This window comes from Geotrypetes seraphini, chromosome 2, assembly GCF_902459505.1.
Source record: "Geotrypetes seraphini chromosome 2, aGeoSer1.1, whole genome shotgun sequence".
NCBI lineage: Eukaryota > Metazoa > Chordata > Amphibia > Gymnophiona > Dermophiidae > Geotrypetes > Geotrypetes seraphini.
This window is the reverse complement of record NC_047085.1, coordinates 495,805,091-495,826,995: the sequence shown is the minus strand read 5'-3', so window position 1 is coordinate 495,826,995 and position 21,905 is coordinate 495,805,091. Positions and strand designations below refer to the sequence as shown.

At 42.4% G+C, this 21,905-nt stretch overlaps 1 protein-coding gene across 2 annotated transcripts in view; it reads left to right on the top strand.

Moving 5' to 3' along the window:
- The window catches only part of CDC25A (cell division cycle 25A), a 132,101-nt gene that overhangs the window by 26,406 nt on the left and 83,790 nt on the right, over window positions 1–21,905 (top strand). For both annotated transcript variants that reach the window (XM_033931960.1, XM_033931959.1), the window contains exons 4-6: window positions 1,531–1,569; window positions 1,663–1,699; window positions 13,581–13,682. In XM_033931960.1, coding sequence (XP_033787851.1) covers window positions 1,531–1,569; window positions 1,663–1,699; window positions 13,581–13,682 — 178 coding nt within the window. The remainder of the gene's footprint in view (window positions 1–1,530; window positions 1,570–1,662; window positions 1,700–13,580; window positions 13,683–21,905) is intronic.

The following is a 21,905-nucleotide window of genomic DNA, read 5'->3' as shown; positions in this document are numbered from 1 at the left end:
ATGCAGGCGTCTGTGCCACCTGCCCTGTCAGTGTTGCACTTCACCTGCTTTCTTCCTCAGACATTGCTGGCGTCCAACACTGGAGTTTTTCTCCTGTCAGTTGGATAACCAAGTAGGAAAAATTCCTAAGAAAAATAACGAGTGTGTTGAGCCTCAGGGCTCCTTATACAGGGATGCTAGTGCTAGTTGCCCACAGCAGGTTGGTTCCTTGATACAGCTAAGTTGCAAGTTCATGTTAATTATTCTTTTCAGAAGTTGCAGAACAGATAATGTATGATATCTCTGGGGAAGTTCCCCCTTGCCCCTCTTCTGTTGTTTCAGTGGTGTTCAGTTGCTTTGGTACAAACTAAGGAGGGCACTATACTCCACTGGATGAGGGGAGGAACTGAAAGATGTGATTGATATCCTTCTGCACAGTTTGCGACTATAGATGAATAATAACACCTAAGGTACAGACTCCTGTATATGATCAACAGAATATTATCCAAGTAAAAACCTAATCTTTTATTGCTTTCACCCTGTATGGGGTACTATATACTGCACAGTTCTTCAGGGCTTTGTCTTCAGCAGATGGTAATTGGCAGCATTAACCTGACCTGAAGATGGAAGTTGGGAGTCCTGAGATAGGGGGGGGGGCATTTTGGTCACTGGCTGATGTTGTCTTAGCTTCTTGTTCAGAAGAACCAGGGTACTTTTATCCTTCCTTTCTTGCCAACCCACCTCAAAAGGAAGAAAAAAGGGAAAGAAATGGGCATGGATCTAGACTTCCTCTAGGAAATAGGAGCTTTGTGTGAAGAAAAAAAGTAAAACCACGCTGGGAGATGTTATACTGTAGCTCCTAGGGCTTGAAGGTGTCTGCAGAGAAAAAAGCAACTTTATTCTATGATAAAGTAAGTAGAAACAATGTTTCAACTAAAAGAAATAAAGAGATAGTAACAGGGAACTTCCATATGCTAATGTTCTGCATTAATCCCATTCTGGTTTCTTTTTCTGTAACTGGTAATCCATTATCTGTTTTGATACTGTTTTGTTTGTGTTGGTCTTTCGGTATATTGGCTTGCACTGCCTTCCTCACCTATATACCTCTTCTTCCCTGGATCTTATTATCCTCATCCTGCACTCCCTTGTAACTGTATATATTCCTTTCTCTCCTCTCTTCATCCTTCCAAAGTATTTTAGATCAATGTAGTCTTGTTAGAATGTTTATTTCTTATTTTTCCTCTATCTCTATTTTTCACTTCTTTGTTATTCTCCAGGTACTTTAGTTAGATTGTGAGCCTTCGGGACAGTAAGGGAATTTCTAAGTACCTATCTTACTTTTTAATTTTAATTGTTACTGTTACTGGTTACTTTACCCTGGTTAATCTGACTCTGCATCTTCGCTATAAATGTACAGTCTCTTCTCCTGTAAACCGCTCTGAACTGTTTTATGGTATTGCGGTATACAAAAAATAAAGTTATTATTATTATTATTACATGGTTCTTGGAGATGACTGACCAACTATAGTTTTTGTATGTCATGTTTTTCAGTTTTGAGAAGGCTGTCCTTGAATCTGGGAATGTTATCAGGTGAGTATTACTGAAGCAAGGTTTCTGAACTACAGTACTATTCTGTTTTTTTCCAGTGTTTTGTCAGTGATTGATTGTCGCTTCTTTTTGCAGCACTAACTTGCCAATAAGAAGAATAAAATCTTTGCCGGTAAGTTCTGGGTTTGTATGATCCGAGTGCTGTGCCAGCCCAGTAAACCTTTCCTAAGAAGATAGAGACTGCACAGTGGAATGGAGTGGGCCACTGGAGCTCAAACTTCAAACAATAAAAGCAACTAGAGAGCTTAGGGGTGAGGTTTGATATGGGTTTCTTTGGTCCCTCCAAAAAAGTGTTGACTCTCCTTGCCAGGCTCATCCTTTTTTTTTTTTCCCGATGACCTGTGCTGCAGTTTCAAGTTTATTAGGATTTTATATACCGCCTATCAAGGTTATCTAAGCGGTTTTTACAATCAGGTACTCAAGCATTTTCCCTATCTGTCCTGGTGGGCTCACAATCTATCTAACGTACCTGGGGCTATGGAGGATTAAGTGACTTGCCCAGGGTCACAAGGAGCAGCGTGGGGTTTGAACCCACAACCCCAGGGTGCTGAGGCTGTAGATCCAACCACTGTGCCACACACTCCAGTGGTGTCTGAAAGCTCTGGCACAGGCCTATGGAAGTTCAGTCCTAGAGGGCTGCAAACAAGATATCCTTAATGAATATGCATTATAGTGAAGACAATGGATATGAAAATCTCGTATGCATGTCATTAGTATCCTGAAAACCTGACCTGTTTGCAGCCTCAGACTGAACTTTGACAAGCCTGCGGTAGAGCAGCAATTTTCAACCCATTTCTCAGGGACCACCTGGCCAGTTGGATTTTCAAGATATGGAAGAACTGGGATCGCCTTAACTTTAATTTTTGGTGGGCAAGTTTATGCTTAACTTACAGATTTGAAAAAATGAATGCAGATATAATGGGTCATACTAAGAGATTTAAGTTAATCTGGGGCCCTTTGATATCTTTTATGGATGTGTTGTAATTGGGGGGTTTTTCCCCTTTGATCCTGTTGGTATATTTCACACATACCCAGGGGGAGGGAGGGTGGGAGAGGGATATTTGTCATGGTTTTATTCTCTTGCAAGGTATTGGTTGGGTGGGGGGGGTTTCTTATCTTGTGGGAATTTTGATTGATTATAAATGCATATATGAATAATGTTTGTGTAAATACTGTACTGCATTTTTGTTAACTTTGAAAAATTAATAAGATTTAAACAAAAAAAAAAGATATCCACAATTAATATGCATAAGATGGCAGTGCATGCAAATTTTTCTTGATATGCAGTCCATCTCATTCATACTAATTGTAGATATCTAGAAAAACAAACTGGCCAGGTTGAATATCACTGCTTTAGAGTCCTTTTTACTTTGCAGATCTTGAGTATTTTCCTGCAGTTAAGTCTTAGGTTAGAGCAGAGCTTCTCAAACTGTAGGCCAGAACCCCAGATAGGGTCACAAAACCTGTATTTGGGGTTATAACTCGGATGGATGCTCTATAGGTGCATCATTCATTATTCTGCATCTCCAGGGAGTCGGTTTTATTTGGTGGTGATTTTATGGGGGTCACAGCCACAAAAAAAGATTGACAAGCACTGTATAACGTTTCAAGTTTATTAGGTTTTGATAGTCCGCCTATATAAAAAAAAAAATCTATGTGGTGTACAGTAAAATGTTTAAAAATAATTTAACAGTACAATTGAGCATACTATATACATATGACTTTTTATAGAAACATAGAAACATAGAAATTGACGGCAGAAAAGGGCCATAGCCCATCGAGTCTGCCCATACCAGTGACCCACTCCCTGATTCTTACTCTCCTAGAGATCCCACATGAATATCCCATTTCCTCTTGAAATCTAACACGCTGCTGGCCTCAATCACCCGCTGAGGCAGCTCGTTCCAATGATCGACCACCCTTTCGGTGAAGAAGTACTTCCTAGCATCACCCTGAAATTTCCCTCCTCTGATTTTCAGCGAGTGTCCTCTGGTTACCGAGGGCCCTGTAAGACTGAAGATATCATCTTTCACCACTATACGCCCAGTAATATACTTGAAGGTTTCAATCATGTCTCCTCTCTGTCTTCGCTCCTCCAATGAGTACATCCGCAGTTTTTTTAACCTTTCTTCATACGTGAGATCCCTGAGCCCCAAAACCATCCTGGTAGCCATTCGCTGAACCGACTCAATTCTCAACACATCTTTTCGGTAGTGTGGTCTCCAGAATTGAACACAATACTCGAGATGAGGTCTCACCATGGATCTGTACAGTGGCATTATTACTTCAGGTTTTCTGCTGACAAAACCCCTACGGATACAGCCCATCATTTGTCTTGCCTTGGATGAAGCCTTCTCTACTTGATTGGCAGCCTTCATATCGTCGCTAATGATCACTCCTAAATCACGTTCCATCGTGGTCCTAGACAAGGTTTCACCATTTAGTGTGTAAGTTCTGTGTGGATTTTTTTTGCCTAGATGCATTATTTTACATTTTTTAGCATTGAAGCCTAGCTGCCAAGTTGATGACCACTGCTCGAGCTGTCTTAGGTCCTGCGTCATAAAGTCAGGCACACTGCTTTTGCCAACTATGTTGCATAGTTTGGCATCGTCGGCAAACAGTGATACTTTTCCTCTAAGTCCTTGGGTTAAATCTCCTATGAATAAATTGAATAGAATCGGCCCTAAGACGGAGCCCTGAGGTACTCCACTCATCACTGCTGACGTTTTGGAGGGGGTACCGTTTACCATCACCCTTTGAAGCCTACCATCTAGCCAATCCTTTACCCATGTAGTGAATGTATCCCCTAATCCCATTGATTTTAGTTTGTTCAACAGCCTGCGGTGTGGGACGCTATCAAAAGCTTTGCTGAAGTCCAAATATATCACGTCAAGGGACTCACCGGCATCCAGATGTCTGGTCACCCAATCAAAGAAGTCAATCAGATTAGATTGGCAGGTCCTTCCCCTGGTAAATCCGTGTTGATGTGGATCACGTAAACTTTCTTCGTCTAGAATTTTGTCAAGTTCCTGTTTGATCAGTGTTTCCATGAGTTTGCACACTATGGATGTAAGACTCACCGGTCTGTAATTTCCTGTCTCTGTTCTGCATCCCTTTTTGTGGAGTGGAATTACGTTAGCTGTTTTCCAGTCTAGGGGTACTTTTCCCGTGCGCATGGAAAGATTGAAGAGTACAGATAGTGGTTCAGCCAGAACTTCACTCAGCTCTCTGAGTACCCTGGGGTGTAGATTGTCTGGCCCCATGGCTTTGTCAACTTTGAGTCTTGAAAGTTCGTGGTAGACGCTACTAGGTGTAAATTCGTAATCGCGAAACAGGTCATTTTGGCTGTCTCTTATTTGTAGTTGTGGACCATCTCCCGGCGCTTCACAGGTGAATACTGAGCAGAAGTATTCGTTTAGCAGTTCTGCCTTGGTAGTATCAGATTCTGCGTAGTTTCCATCTGATTGCCTAAGGCGTTCTATTCCATTTTTGTTTCTCTTCCTGTCGCTAATGTACCTAAAGAAGGATTTGTCCCCTTTTTTAATGTTCCGTGCTAGATCTTCCTCTGTTTGAAGTTTGGCTTCCCTGACTGCCTTTTTGACAGCCTTAGATCTGGCCAGGTAGTCTTCTTTTGCCTCCCTTTTCCCAAGATGTTTGTAGTTGATAAATGTTTCTTTTTTCATTTTAATGAGGTCCGAAATTTCCTTGTTGAACCATTGTGGTTTTTTGTTTCTCCGGCGTTTGCTTACTGTTTTTACGTAGCGGCTAGATGCTTCGTTCAGGATGGATTTTAGATTTGACCACATAGTTTCCGGATTGTCAGTTTCTGCATGGTTTTGCAGCTCTTGATGGACAAAGTCTCTCATGTGGTCGAAATCTGCCTCCCTAAAGTTGAGGACCCTCGTTGCTGTGTTTGATTTAGAGAAGCCTTTTCTGAGGTTGAGCCATACCATGTTGTGGTCACTGGAGGAACAAAAGGGAAGAGGGGGAGAAATACAATTTATGGAAAGGAAAGCTGGGGAGGGGAAAAAAACAGAGAGGGGTTAATACTGCAAATCAATACTGTACAAGTGAAATTCTTGCTGCATGACCAGATTTCATGAAAGAAAGTCGGTTGGACATTGGTTTTGTGTAGCTCTTGCAAGATATGAAGTCCCCCTTATGATCGCTTACACTTTTTCCTTACATGAGATCAATACCGTAGATTTATTTCTTGTCCCACGAATACGACATGTTCATCATCTTTATATGAATCTGTCCCCAGACAATGCTGCATCTTGTCTTTTTAGAGTGGTCACAGCTGAAGCAAGAAAAAGGTGAGGACAGAAAATGCTGTTCCTTTTTAAAAAGATTACAGTGCTATTTGGGAAGCCCTGCTCATCAAATTATATTGCTACTTTAGCTTAAGAAGTATGCTAAATAACATTTTGAGGTTTGGCATTTGAGTTGTTAATGGATGCTTCTCCTGCTTCCCTCCACGCCGCACCATCCAGCCACTAAGCAGCTTCGGCGGGAAACCCCAGCACTGATGACCTCGCCTGCCCAGACGGCCGTTTAAAAGGCCAGGATCATCGGCCCAGGACACCCTGCAGCACAGCGTGAAGGCAGAGAAGCCTTTCGCCTGCTTCCCTCCACGCCGCACCACCCAGCCACCCAGCAGCTTCGGCGGGAAATCCTTCCCCTGGCACTGCCGACCTTGCCTGCCCAGACGGCCTTTTGTAGGGTCAAAAGCAGGTGGGCCTCTTCTACCGACAAGCCCTGCCAAAGGGTTTGTGTGGTTCTTGGTGTGTTACGAAGATACTAAGGAACCAAACCAAGTACCTACATCTGCATTCAAAGGTCGCCAAACACCTCAAGACGACCTTCCAGCGACTTCACCCTCTCACCTGCAACAATAACACCTCAAGCTAACATACCTCTCTTCTCTCATCTGACCCTCCAACCATCCACCGAACCACAATGCCCCCAACCTTATACCCCCACCACCCTTACCCCCCAAGTAGGGAGCAGCAACACACAATGGCAACTACCACTTAACCACTTATACCTCTGCAAACCCAACATGCTAGCAACCATATACTTCATCACAATTATCACAGGTCAAGGCAAGTATGGTGAATTATGCTCACAACAAAAGAGCCACCACACCAGGAACCCTTTAAACCTCGTCCCCATCCCCCCCAACTGACAACTTCACTCTCACTAGCCCTCATCAATCCCAGATCAGCTGCAAACAAATCCACCACCCTCCACAACCTGACCCAAGACAAAGGCTGGGATGCCCTTATGATCACAGAAAACTGGCTACCAAGCCTTAGCCCTGTTCCCACCCCACCAAAAGGGGTGGTGGAATAGCAGCCATCATCAAGTCATCCACCTCACTGAGATTATTAGACTCTATCACCCACCCCTCACTAGAAGCCCTAGCCTTCACAATAGGCCCAAGGACAAGATCACCTTCATCCTGATGTACAGAGCGCTCAACTCCCCCATGGAGGCCCTTGAAATCCTCCTTGACTTCATCAAATATGTGACCATCTTAGCAGACTTCAACTTCCCAGATTATCCCTCAACCTCTGGAATGTGTCAGGACTTCCTATCCTGCATAACAGACTTGGGCTTCCACCAAGCAATATCCACCCCCACACACAGCCGATAATACTCTAGACTTACTCTTCATACACAAAGACCTTAACACACAATCCTGATGGGTGAACTGTGTGGTCACCCCAGTGCCATGGTCAGACCACCATCTCATTTTATTCCAACTCCCTCGCACAGCGACCCATGACCCACATCCCACCCAATGGACCCCCCTAAAACCATACAAACTCAGATCAGAGACTTAGTCGATCCTCAAATCATGGCCGTTGGCATCAGAGACCTCAGTAATACCTGCGACCAACATTCCGACTCCATCGACGTGGCTGCCACCACCTGGCACTCAAGAATCCAGTCCCTCTACAATGGCTTGGCCCGGAAGAGAACAGCCCAACTTACCACCAACAAGCCTCCAGCCCCTGGTTCACCAGCAATCTTTGAACCCTCAAAAGAACACTACACCAAGCTGAGAGGCAGTGGGTCAAGAACCAAAACAAGGAGACTAAGGGCTCCTTTTATCAAGGTGCACTACGGGGGTTAGCGCGTTGGACATTTCATCACACGCTAACCCCCGTGGCACACCAAAAAACTAACAGAGGCGTTAGCAACTAGCGTGGCAGGTGGTTGAACATGCGGTATTCCGCGCGTTAACCGCCTACCGCAGCTTGATAAAAGGAGCCCTAAGACCTACTGGAAAAACCTCTCAGCCTCCTACAAAACTGCCATCCTAAAAGCTAAGAAAACATACTACAAACAACTCCTACAGAGTTCCAAATAGATCTAAACGCCTATTCACCCTGATAAACCACCTCTTCACTGCCGCCCAGAGAGACAGAAACAGCAACCCCACTAACCTGGACATCGAAAAACCTCTCTGACTTCTTCCAGACCAAAATTGATGACATCCGCAACAAACTCGATACCACCCCTAGCAGAAGCTCCCCCCAAATCCCCTACCCACACACTCCTGAAATGGTACCAAATAGAACCCTCTCCTAGTTACACCTGGCCACACACAAGAAGCTTCTTGAAACCCTGAAAAAGCTCAGACCCTCCAACACTATCCTTGACCCCTGCCCGTCTAGCTTCCATCTATCCACAGCAGATGCCCTAGCAGAATCCTCCTCCCCATCATAAACACCTCCCTAGCTACAGGGAAGATCCCTCACAGCTGGTAATCAGCCATTATCAAACCTACCCTCTAAAAGCCCACCCTAGACCCAAATATCCCCGGCAACTACCAACCAGTCTCCATCCTCCGTTTTGCCTTCAAACTCCTGGAAAGGATAGTTCTACACCATCTACTGCCATTCTTAGAAGAGAAGGGAACCCTGGTCCTATCCCCCTTCCAATCTGGCTTCTGAGCAGGACATAGCACAGAGTCTGTCCTGGATATCATTGATGACAGCTACTCGACTTAAGCGCAACCTTCGACACAATCCTTCACCAACTCCTATTACACTGACTTACAGACCTCAGAATCAAGAACTCCGCCCACAAATGGTTCACCTCCTTCCTCCACCAAAGAACTCAAACTGTACTACTAGGCCCAAGCAAGTCTGATCTCAAACCCATCAAATACGGAGTCCCCCAAGGTGCCCTATTATCCCCTCTACCTTTTAAACCTCTACATTAGACCAATCATAGATATTGCTCACAAACACAACATTAAAATCCACTCTAATGCAGTATATTGGCTTGTACTGCCTTGTGGCTACATGGTTCTTGGAGATGACTGACCAATTACCTTGTTGGGTGAAAACTAATCATCCCGTCTCTCCAATCTCCAAAACTGCCTCTCCGAATTAGAGCTGGATGACAGCCAACAAACTCCAGCTTGAACGCTTCTAAAACTGAATTCCTTTGGATCAGAAAGAGAAGCACCAATTTCACCTGCTAGACATTAACCTGGGAGTCAACCTCCCTAACAGCAAAGGAACAAGTATGCAGCCTTGGGGTGATACTGGATGGCCACCTATCCCTCTCAGCCCACATTTCACAAGTACTATCCACCTCATTCTGTTACCTTCGACAACTCCAAAGGATTAAGCCTTACCTCTCCAAACCCAACTTAATCCAGCTCATCCACGCCTATGTATTTTCTAGACTAGACTATTGCAACTCTCTTCAACGGCATCACCACAAAGGAACTCTAACGGCTTCAGCAGGTCCAAAATGCAGCAATTCGACTCCTATACGGCCTCAACTACTGTGACCCCCACCTCTCCAGTTCTCCAAGCAGAACATTGGCTACCTATCGGGAAACGCTGCATCTTCAAAGCTCTAGTAATAGCTCACAAAAGATTCCACAACATAACCCCTACATATATAGCTTCCAAACTGCACCAGTACACCTCTAATCGCCCCCTTTGCTCAACCGCAGAAAGACTACTGTGCATCCTCTATAGAAAATCCCTCTAGATGGAAATAACCCAGAAACACTAATAGTCATTTCATCCCTTAGCTCTGGAACCAGTTGCCTAATCAGATAAAGATCTCAGATCTCATTGATGACTTTCCGGAGAGCAGCGAAGACCATACTTTCCGGAGAACAGCGAAGACCTTGCTTTTCATCTAAACAGACTGAGAGACTGCCTCCCCCTTTCTGTAACCCGCCTTTGTGCCCCTGTATTTAATGACCAATCTCAAACTTAGTCTCTGTGAAATTTCAACAATTTTCTCCCGTCATACCTTCTTCCCTAAGACCTGTAATGTCCCCGTTTTTGTATAATGTCTGCATTGTGAATGTTCTGAGTTTTGGGGAGGACAGGTTAGAAAGCAAAATAAATAAATAAACATATCCTAAATGGGGTCCCCTAGAGCAGTGATTCCCAACCCTGTCCTGGAGGAACACCAGGCCAATTGGGTTTTCAGGCTAGCCCTAATGAATATGCATGAAGCAAATTTGCATGCCTATCACTTCCATCATATGCAAATCTCTCTCATGCATATTCATTAGGGCTAGCCTGAAAACCCGATTGGCCTGGTGTTCCTCCAGGACAGGGTTGGGAACCACTGCCCTAGAACATCTAAGAATGGAAGGCATTTGTTCCTGGATTATAGGATTGCTCTAATGTCCATTTAATATATAACAAATCATATGTTGCTCCTTAAAATGCATGTCTGCTTGCAAAATTTCTAGAGTTGGATTTAATTAATCCAAATACAGCTGTCCAGTCTTTTTGTGAATGTAAATCCCTTGGATATTCAACATCCATCTCTGAGATATTAAAACAAAAATTACTTAGAGTTTAGAATGAGATCACTGGCAACTAAACAGATAATGTGTAGAGAATATCTTTTGACCTTGGTGAGATAATGGGCCACTCAGAGAGCAGGGTTAGATATAAAGAGGTCTTTAATCCAAAATTTTAATCATTAGTTCTCGAGAGTGATTTCAACACATTTGTAAATTATATAAAAAATAAAAATAAACCCAGCCTAGTATCCCAAAATATTCAGGCAGATAACACATCTGTTTCACTTTCAATCTGATTTTAAATTTTCAAAATTCCATCCTTGCATAAAGATTTTATAGAAGTAGCCATGTAGTGTTTTGATGATCTTTATCATGGGCAAACAGTTTTTATGCAATGAGTGCGTGTGTTTGCATTGTGTGATGTGAAATCGGTGAAATTCACACTTTTATCTTTAAAGAGATTTAATAGTGAGTAACCCTCAGTGTCATTAGTAACTAACCTTTAAGTGATACCATTTGCCAGGGAGCAGATGGTAGGCTGAGGTAGGAAGTGGAAATAGTTTGAAATTTCTGCAGAGTATAAATGGCATTTCTAGATGAGTGGCTTTTATCCCAGATTTTTTTTTAATCAGACATGGCATTTGTTAGGTCCTGAAATATAAAGGCCAATTTGCTGCTTAGTTTTCCAGAATTCATACTAACTATATATTTGTGTCTTGATGTTGGGCTACTGAAAAAATGTGACATGACTAAATTTCCATGTGGTACCAGTGATTAAAAGACTGTGGGTTGAAGACCTCTGATCTTTTGTGGTTTCATTAAACTCAAAACCTAAAGAATGTTCCTAGATTTTACAGTGTACACTTTTTGGTGGGGAGAGAAGAGGCATTAAAGTTTTCTATTAATGACCTGGGAAGTTTAATTAGGCAACTGAGGTAAGAATTGATTAGCTAGGTTGGTTGTCCCAAAAAATATGGGGTGATAAATAGGTTCTTCATGTACACAAAGGGAAAAGTATGAGATTAGCCATTTGAAATTGGCCTAATATAATATGAGGATCATTTCATAAATAATGCACACTTTTTTTTTTTTTTTTAATTTACATGTTTTGTTTTCAAGTATTTCTTTACAATCCGTCAATATAGTCTCCCTGCTTTGCAATGACTGAATCCCAATGTCCAGGAAGCTTCATTAGTCCATCCAAGACACCGTTTTTGTTCAGTTGCTGAATGTCTCGGGTATCGACGGAAAAAAGCTCTTCCATAGATGTAAAATGATGTCCACACATAGGTTGTTTCAATTTTGGAAAAAGGTCGAAGTCTGGTGAACTCTTGTCTGGACTGTAGGGAGCATGAGGTAACACCTCCCAGCCGTATTTGTGTAGTTTTTCAATGACGAGTAGAGAGCTCCATCTTCTCCACGGCCAAAAAAATTTTGACGAGCTCAATCAAAAGTCAAACAAGTGATTTTTGCTTATGATCATGAAGGCATAATTATTACAGATAAAGTTCCATGTGGAAGAAGTGTCACAGCAGTGTATCGTGATTTTTTGCAAAAAAATATGCAGAAAAATGCACAAAACCCGACCTCAGTTGCTCTTGGCTCAGCCATTCATTATTCACAACAATGCTCATAGGGAATGTCGTCATTGAAAAACTACGCAAATACGGCTGGGAGGTGTTACCTCATGCTCCCTACAGTCCAGAACATGAGTCCACCAGACTTCGACCTTTTTCCAAAGATTTCTGCTGGTACCCGAGCCGTTCGGCAACTGAACAAAAACGGTGTCTTGGATGGAATAATGAAGCTTCCCGGATGTTGGGACTCAGACATTGCAAAGCTGGGAGACTATATTGAAGGATAGTAAAGAAATACTTGAAAAAAATAATAAAACATGTAAATTAAAAAAAATAATGATCTATTGTAAAAAAGGTTTATTTGACTCATTTCCCTTTATGTGGAAAGAAGATGGAATAAAGTATTTAGGTATTTGGATAAAAAATACGCTGGAAGAAACAATGAAGGTGAATGAAAAAATCTTTATTACAGAAGGTAACAGAAATGTGTGAACAATGGAATCCTTTACATTTATCTTGGTGGGGGAGAGTACAAACTGTTAAAATGATGATCTTGCCTGTGGTTTGTTACCAAATGGGGATGATACCAGTTTTTTTTTTTCAGGGGTCTTTCTACAAAAAGTTAAATAGTATTCTTACAAAATTTATTTGGATGGGTAAAATTGCTAGAATTGCTTTAGTGTCTTTACAAAGACCAATTGTGGAGGGAGGGGTAAATTTTCCCAATTTTTATAGATATCATCAATCCTATATTATGTGCCAAGGTATGTATTGGGTCCTCCCAGAGCCCATTGAAAATATTCCAGATTGGATATGGTTGGAATGGCAACTCATGTTTCCTCAGGGAGGGGGGTTTCTGATTCTTTATTAAATGTTTGGATTAATAGGAAAGATTATATTGTATAATATATGTGAATGCATATGATATGGGAGGGATAGGAGGGAGGAGGTTATAATTTCATTCATTTAAGTTGATTGTATTAGAATATCAAGTGATGTTTTTAAGTTCAAATGTTATTTCTTGATACACTTGTAAGATGAAAAAATGAATAAAGATAAAAAAATAGTGCATTATTTATGAAATGACCTTTTATAGAATGAGTGTGGGCAATTTCTTGGATGAAAAGTCCATAGTCTGTTATTGAGGGAGACATGGGGGAATGCCACTGCTTGCCCTGGATTGGTAGCATGGAATGTTGCTACTCTTTTGGGGTTTTGTCCAAGTACTAGTGACCTGGATTGGCCACTGTGAGAACATGCTTGATGGACTTCTGGAATGACCCAGTAAGGTTATTCTTATGTTTTACCAGTTCACTTATTTCATTCTGACATTGTTTTGCTATATCGGATATGTATTCTCATTAGAAACGCCGCGGGGTATGAAACATATACAGACTTCAGGTGTTAACTCTTTTCTGTTTCAGTACCCTAACCAGCTACTAGAGGCACAGGCTTTTTATCATCCACATCTGTAATTTCTTGTTGTGGTTTATGCAAGGACCAGACAACCCAAGAAGCTCTAAGCTAGCATATCATGCTTCCAACTGCAGATTTAAGCTGTCATGGTTACTTGTACTAATGTGAAACTGATGCAGATTCAACTTTTACTATTACAGCAAAAGCTTCTAGGTTGCAGTCCAGCTCTGAAGCGGAACAGTTCGGATTCACAGGATTTTGATGTCTTTCAAACAAGTGAAACGGAGGAAAACAAGGAAAACGTATGTTACAGCTTTTTCAGAGCTTAACTGTTCAGAGCCGCTCGAACCAAACTCCAGTGCAAAATACTTAGAATAGAATAAATGTTGCATTATGAATCTTCAAAAGCTCTGTGACTGAGGTTCTGGTAGATAACTTGATGAAGGGCTGTACTTAAGCTCCAAGGTTGTTTAGTGTGGCCCCATAGCTCAGTCACAGAACTTTTGATGCTGGCACAAACCATGTCGTCATGAAGATAAAGTACAGAAAGCCAGTTGTCTCCATGATGGATCTCTCCTCTCCACAGGATTCTTGTCCAAACAAATCCTGTAGGAGGAAGAGTGGCCATTTGGTGGGGTCGGATCACTTGCTGATCCAGACTACATGCTGATGTCCAAGCTGCAACCATTTTTAGAGCCTTGGAAATATTGATAAAATGTTGTTGGGTGAGGGGGCAGTGACAGGGCTAATGGAGGCCTAGAGGAGTCATCCCGAGCTGTTCAAATTGGAGAACTTTCTGGCCAGCCACCTACTAAAAGTATTTGCACCTCAACATATGTTGTACTTTGGTACCAGAGAGAAAATAGGCCAGAGTGAATCCTTTTTTCTTTCCCTTTGCTGATTTATTGAAATCCTTTTTCTCGTGATATGCCTTTTTCTTTTGAACCCAATGGAAGTTGAAGAGAATTGTACAAATGGTCTTGTCTGCTCATTGTGGAAGCAAAATAACTCTCTGAAAATTGAACAGAGTGGGATGAAAGTTGGTATGTTTGAATGTTGAGGTGTTACTTCCATTGCTTACCATGAAAGTAAAACCCGGATGTCTCAATCTGTCCTCCTTTTTCTGGAGCCATATGGTAACCCTAATTATAGACCACTGGGATTCTCTCGCTTACCTTTCAGGGCCAACAAATATTTGAATTATACTGTTCCTTGTTGGGGAAGCAGCTAGGACTGAGAAGGATTTTTTGGGAAGTAGTTCTGTTTGGTTTATTCAGAAATGCATCATTGTACTGTTTAGTGCTGTTTTTCAATAAAAGATTTAAAATGAAAGCCAAATTTAGATTCTTCCAATAGCCCCTGGAATTGGCAATAACCAGCATTACTCTTCTCCACTGCCTTCCTCTCCCCCTTCTCACAATAATAATAATAATAATAATAATCATAACAGCTTATATACCGCAATACCGTGAAGTTCTATGCGGTTTACAGAAGATTAAGCAAAGGTAACAAATTGATTGACTTTAAGAGGGGAGGAAGGAAGAGAATTAATAGGACAGGAAATCCAAGATCTCTTACCTCTTCTCACAGTTCTGACATTTGGCAAATGCAGGGCCTTGAGCATGCACAGATATTCAAGGCTTTGAGCATATGCAGATGCTCCATAACAGAGATGCAATAACCAGTCATTGTGCAGAGTGGAGGAAAGTAATGCTGGTTACTGTGGGGGGAAGGTGGCAGGGTAAAGGAAAGAAATGGTGCCTTCTTTTAGTAGTCCATCTAGACTTCAGAAAAACCATGGTTTCTAATAGCTCATGTATTTATTGAAAACAATATGATGTTCCTGACTCCTAGAGTTGGAAGGAGGCAAGATGGCACTCATGAAAGGGTAGAAATTAGACTTACAGGAAGGAACCATCAGTGGAAGAATGGGATAGGATCAGTGGATGAAATAATTTAGATTGAAGTTAAATACAGACAAAACTAGATTCTCTGTTCCCCATTTAAAAACAACAAGGAAATTTTAGCTCTAAATGGGATCTTACCCTATTCAGACTATCAAAATACTAGGAGTCCACTTAGACACAAATTTATCAATGACGAAGCAAGTGGATACCTTAGTTCGAAAATGCTTTTTTTGCACTTTGGAAACATTGAGTAATCAGATAATTTTTCAATGATAGTACTTTTAGTAATTTTAGATTTAGTTCAATCATTGGTATTGAGTATATTAGATTACTGCAACATATCATCCATTAGGAGATTCACACAAAAACCTTGATCGCCTACACTTAGTTCAAAATACAGCAGTTCGCTTGATCTTCAGATTAAACAAATCAGAGCACATCATACCTTATTATAGAAGTTTGCATTGGCTTACCTTCGAGTCTAGATTGCTTTTTAAGCTGGGCTGTTTGTTTTAAAGTGTTACATGGCACTCAGTTATCTAGTGGAATACTTTATTATTTTCCCTAACTCAAGATGCTCAGCACGGATTTCTACCTTATTTGAATTTCCTTTGGTTAGGGGTTGTCACTACAAAAGGCACTATAATCGCCCTCTGGGATTGGATTTTCCATAAACTTCTCATTGCCTCAGTATCCTATATGGACTTTAGAAAATCATTAGTCTTATTTAGCAAATTCTTACAACATCCAGTACAAATGATGTTGTAAAGACCAACATGCCCAAATTATTGGAAGTTCGCTGGTACTGTTCAGCTTCTCCAACACTAAGCTGCATGGATCTGTAAGGTTTTGCGGGGTATAAATGCTATGTTATGTAACGGTGCTGGGACCGCTTTATAACAGTGATCATAACGTCAGATTTGATATGATCCCTGGAATAAGTTCACACAGGAAATCCAATACAACAGCATATAAGTTTAGAAAAGGAGATTATGATAACATGAGATTGGTTAAAAAAAAAAAGTAGAGGAGCAACGGCGAAGGTCAAAATTTACAAGAGGGCCTGGGATAGGCACATGGGATCTCTCAGAGAGAGAGAAAAAGATAATGGTTATTGTGGATGGGCAGACTAGATGGGCCATTTGGCCTTTATCTGCCGTCATGTTTCTATATTCCATGTATTTAAAAAGGGAGGAAGGAAGACCAAATGGCAGCTGGCGTGGTTAATGAATGAGGTGAAGGAAACTATTAAACCTAAAAGAAAATACTTCAGAAAGTGGAAAAAGGATCCAACTAAAAATAATTGTAAACAGTACAAGGAATGGCATGTCAAATGCAATGCACTAATAAGGAAGGCAAAGAGACCTTGAAAATCTGGAAGCAAAAACCTTTTTAAGGTATAAGCAAGACACCAGGAAGAGAATCAGTTGGACCGCTAGACAAGGCCTTAATGAAGAGATTAAATGAATTCTTTGCTTCGGTCCTCACTGAGGAAGATGTGGGGGTGAAGATGTGAAAGACAGAAAACAAGAGTATAGGTTTAAATGGTCATTATTCTTGGTGGAGAAGGATAAATAGTGAGGTTCCCCAGTGGTCTGTGCTGGGACCACTGCTGTTTAACTTATTTATCAATGATCTAGAGATGGAAATAACTAGTGAGATAATTAAATTTGCTGATGACACAAAAGTTGTTAAATTGCAAGAGGACCCTGGGAGACTGGGCATCAAAATAGCAGATGACGTTTAATGTGAGCGTTGAGGGATGGTAGACTCAAAGAGTAATGTTAGGAAATTCTTCTTTACGGAAAGAGTGGTTGATGCCTGGAATGTGCTTCCGAGGGAGGTGGTGGAGAGGAAAATGGTGAGTTCAAAAGGGCATGGGATGAACACAGAGGATCTCTAATCAGAAAATAATGGTATATATTGAAGAATTAAGGCCAGTACTCCGGAATCTTTCCTGTCGATCGTATCAGGAAAGATTCCAGAGAACTGGAAGGTGGCGAATGTTAACGCCGATCTTCAAAAAAGGTTTGAGGGGAGATCTGGAAACTACAGACCGGTGAGTCTGACCTCGGTACCGGGAATGATGATAGAGGTGCTGATAAAGGACCGCATCATTGATCACCTTGATGGACACGGACTGATGAGGACCAGCCAGCACGGTTTCAGCAAAGGCAGATCTTGTTTGACAAACTTGCTGCACTTCTTCGAGTAAACAGGCAGATAGACAAGGGCGACCCGGTCAACATTGTATATCTGGACTTTCAGATATACTTTTTAGTGCTGGATTGTACACTTGTTTGGGCACTTGTTTTTTCCTTTAATTCTGTTTGTTGCAAAACCTTATCTACCACGGACCCCTGAGGAAGGTTTGTTGTCCGAAACACGGACCGTGTCAGGTCCCTCGGTTGGTAATAAGGTTGTATATACCATTAGAGTTTGAAATAAACAGTGCCTGCATCTTGTACATAGTCTGCAGTTTGCATTTTTGTTTTTTGCTTGGTTTTGCTGCAGTTTCTGTTGGATTTTTCTCTTGTTTGTGGAAGATCTGCAACGTAACATAATCAGGCTCGAGGAATGGGCATTGACATGGCAGATGAGGTTCAATGTGGATAAGTGTAAAGTGATGCATGTTGGTAACAAAAATCTCCTGCACGAATACTGGATGTCCGTGGTGGTACTTGGAGAGACCTCCTAGGAAAGGGACTTGGGAGTTCTGATCGACAAGTCGTTGAAGCCGTCTGTGCAGTATACGGCAGCAGCGAAAAGGGCAAACAGAATGCTAGGAATAATGATGAAGGGGATCACGAACAGATCAGAGAAGGTTACCATGCCGCTGTACATGGTGCACCCTCACCTGGAGTACTGCGTACAGTACTGGTTGCCGTACATGAAGAAGGATATGGTACTACTTGAAAAGGTCCAGAGAAGAGCAACTAAGATGGTTAAGGGGTTGGAGGAGCTGCCATGCAGCGAAAGATAGAGAAACTGGGCCTCTTCTCCCTCGAACAGAGGAGATTGAGAGGGGACATGATTGAAACATTCAAATTACTGAAGGGGGTAGATTTAGTAGATAAGGACAGGTTGTTCACCCTCTCCAAGGTAGGGAGAACGAGAGGGCACTCTCTAAAGTTGAAAGGGGATAGATTCCGTACGAACATAAGGAAGTTCTTCACCCAGAGAGTGGTAGAAAACTGGAATGCTCTTTCGGAATCTGTCATAGAGGAAAACACCCTCAGGGATTCAAGACAAAGATAGACAAGTTCCTGCTGAACAAGAATGTACAGAGGTAGGGCTGGTCTCAATTAGGACGCTGGTCTTAGACCGGAGGGCCGCTGCGTGAGCGGACTGCTGGGCATGATGGACCTGGTCTGACCCAGCAGCAGCAGTTCTTATGTTCTTACTGGGCAGACTTGCACAGTCTGTCATATATATGGCCATTCAGTTGAGGATGGGCTGGGATGGTTTAGATGAGCTGGCGTGAGCTTCTTTGGAGACTCCAGTAGGTGCACAATATCGGGGAGAGCTCTGGATTTCTGGTCCAGTAATATTTAAGAAAAAGAGCAATTTAAATCATTAAATTATAGTGTATGTTTGGGCAGACTGGATGGACCATTCAGATCCTTACCTGCTGCCATTTGCCATGTTACTATGTGCAAAGTGATGCTTATGAGATAGAGCAGTGGTCTCGAAACTCGTGGCCCACAGGCCATGTGCAACTCACCAAGTACTATTTTGAGGCCTGTATTGTTCTGGAGCATTGCCTCCTCTGCTGTAACCTCACGCAAGGGCTTTCCTGCGTCTGTACATGATTATGAGGTGGAGTGGAGAGGACAATTGCGTACGTTCGCAGAAAAGCCCTTGTGTGAGTTTACAGCAGTGAGGCGGGCAACGTTCCAGAATGTAAGGTAACCATTGAAGGCAGTGCAGCTTGTGCATATGAATATAATCTCGTGAAATTAGACACCTCTCCTGGCAGTGACTGCTTATGTAAGATGGTGGTTGTGTCCGGTGCTGGAGGAGGTGAGAGCTGAAGGCGGTTGCCGACGCGACCATTGGACACTTAAGGCACAAGTTTTCCAGGCACAAGTTGGATATTGATTCTTCTCTTGACAAAAATGCCTAGAGGACTACACCAAAATCTCGTCTTTTGCAGTTGATACTTTAGATTAGAATCTAAATCACAATTTTACATGAGGTAAAACTATTTATAGTCTCTAAATCTTTCCTTAATTGCTTCTGATCATTTCAGCTTTGCACAGCTGAAAACAATATAACATGCAGAAAGTGAAAAACTATCTAAACTTCACTTTCTGCATGTTGCACTGCTTTCAGCTGTATATATATAGCTGAAATTATCAGAAGCAATTAAGGAAAGATTTATAAACTGTTTTACCTCATGCAAAGTTGTCATTTCTTTAAGATATTAACTTTTTTTTTTTTTTTTTTTTTTTGCGGCCCTCCAAGTACCTACAAATCCAAAATGTGGCCCTGCAAAGATTTTGAGACTAGAGAGTTGTGCGGGGACATAAATCAAACCCGTCCCCGCTGGAATCAAATCCATCCCTGCCCATCCCTATATAAACTTCAAAAGTAGTTTATTTCATTTATTACTGAATTAAAGGCTCTGGTAGAGACCCATTTACAAATAATCAGACACTTTAATATTTTGGAAATATTAATTGAGAAGAATATATACTTTGTAAATCGATTTCTACCAGAGCCTCTATAATGTAAATATAAAATATAAATACTCAGCTGATGAGGACTCTCACGCTGGCAGCTGAGGACTTCCTCTGCAGTTGGCCAGGGGTCCCCTTTGCCAAGCTTGGCAGGCAGCAGTAGCCTCAGAGTCAAAGATGCTGACACCTCAGTGGCTCATGGATGCTGCCGGTGACTGCTGCGCTTGGTGAAGGGGAGTTCTGGCTGTCTCTAGAGGAGATCATAGAAACATAGAAACATAGAAATAGACGGCAGATAAGGGCCATGGCCCATCTAGTCTGCCCACCCTAATGACCCTCCCCTACCTTTGCCTAGTGAATAGAGCCCACGTGTCGATCCCATTTGGCCTTAAAATCAGGCACGCTGCTGGCCTCAATCACCTGCAGTGGAAGACTATTCCAGCGATCAACCACCCTTTCAGTGAAAAAGAATTTCCTGGTGTCACCTCGTAGTTTCCCGCCTCTGATTTTCCACGGATGCCCTCTTGTTGCCGTGGGTCCCTTGAAAAAGAAGATATCTTCTTCCGCTACGATACGGCCCGTGAGATACTTGAACGTCTCGATCATGTCCCCCCTCTCTCTGCGCTCCTCAAGCGAGTATAGCCGCAGTTTGTCTAACCTCTCTTCGTACGGGAGATCTTTGAGTCCCGAGACCATCCGGGTGGCCAGTCTCTGAACCGACTCCAATCTCAGCACATCTTTGCGATAATGTGGTCTCCAGAATTGCACACAATATTCCAGGTGGGGCCTCACCATGGATCTGTACAATGGCATAATGACTTCCGGCTTACGGCTGACGAAACCCCTGCGAATGCAACCTAGGATCTGTCTTGCCTTGGATGAGGCCTGCTCTACCTGGCTGGCAGCCTTCATGTCCTCACTGACGATCACCCCCAAGTCCCGTTCTGCAACCGTTCTTGTTAGGATCTCACCATTAAGAGTATAAGTCTTGTATGGATTGTGGTTGCCTAGGTGCATGACTTTGCATTTTTTGGCATTGAAGCTGAGTTGCCAGGTCCTAGACCAGCGCTCCAGTAGGAGTAGGTCGTGCATCATGTTGTCGGGCATTGAATCTTCGTCCGTTGTGCATTTTCCCACTACATTACTTAGTTTGGCGTCATCGGCGAATAATGCTATTTTACCTCGAAGCCCTTCTGCCAAGTCTCTTATAAAGATGTTGAATAGGGTCGGTCCCAAGACCGAACCCTGTGGCACTCCACTGATCACCTCCGTCATTTCTGAGGGGGTGCCGTTCACCACTACCCTTTGAAGCCTACCACCAAGCCAGTTCCTAACCCATTTCGTCAATGTGTCACCTAATCCTATAGAACTCATCTTGTTCAGCAACCTGCGGTGTGGTACGCTATCGAATGCTTTGCTAAAGTCCAGGTACACGATGTCCAGGGACTCCCCAACATCCAGCTTCCCCGTCACCCAGTCAAAGAAGCTGATCAGGTTGGATTGACATGATCTTCCCTTAGTAAATCCATGTTGACGGGGTCCCGTAGATTTTCCTCATCCAGGATCTTATCCAGATCCTCTGCTGGCGGTACTTGGGGATCCCCACCAGCTACAGTAAGGGTCAGCAAGTACTTCAACACTGTAGAAATAAACCAGAAATGCATTTCCTTTTCTTTTGAACACAATACAAAGACATTTGCTATATACGTTTCCCAAAGCTAACATTTTAGTCAATAAATTCTGTTTTTTACCTTTGTTATTTTTCCATCAAGTTGGTCCCAGTTTTTTTTTTCCGCTTTCCCATCTTCTGTAAATTCTTTCATTGCTGTCCATTGTTTCCTCCTACCATGGTCCACCTTTCTCATCTTTCACCCCTGCCCACCAGCCCCATGCTCAACATTTCTCCTTCTGTTCTATCACCCCTCTCCAGCACCAT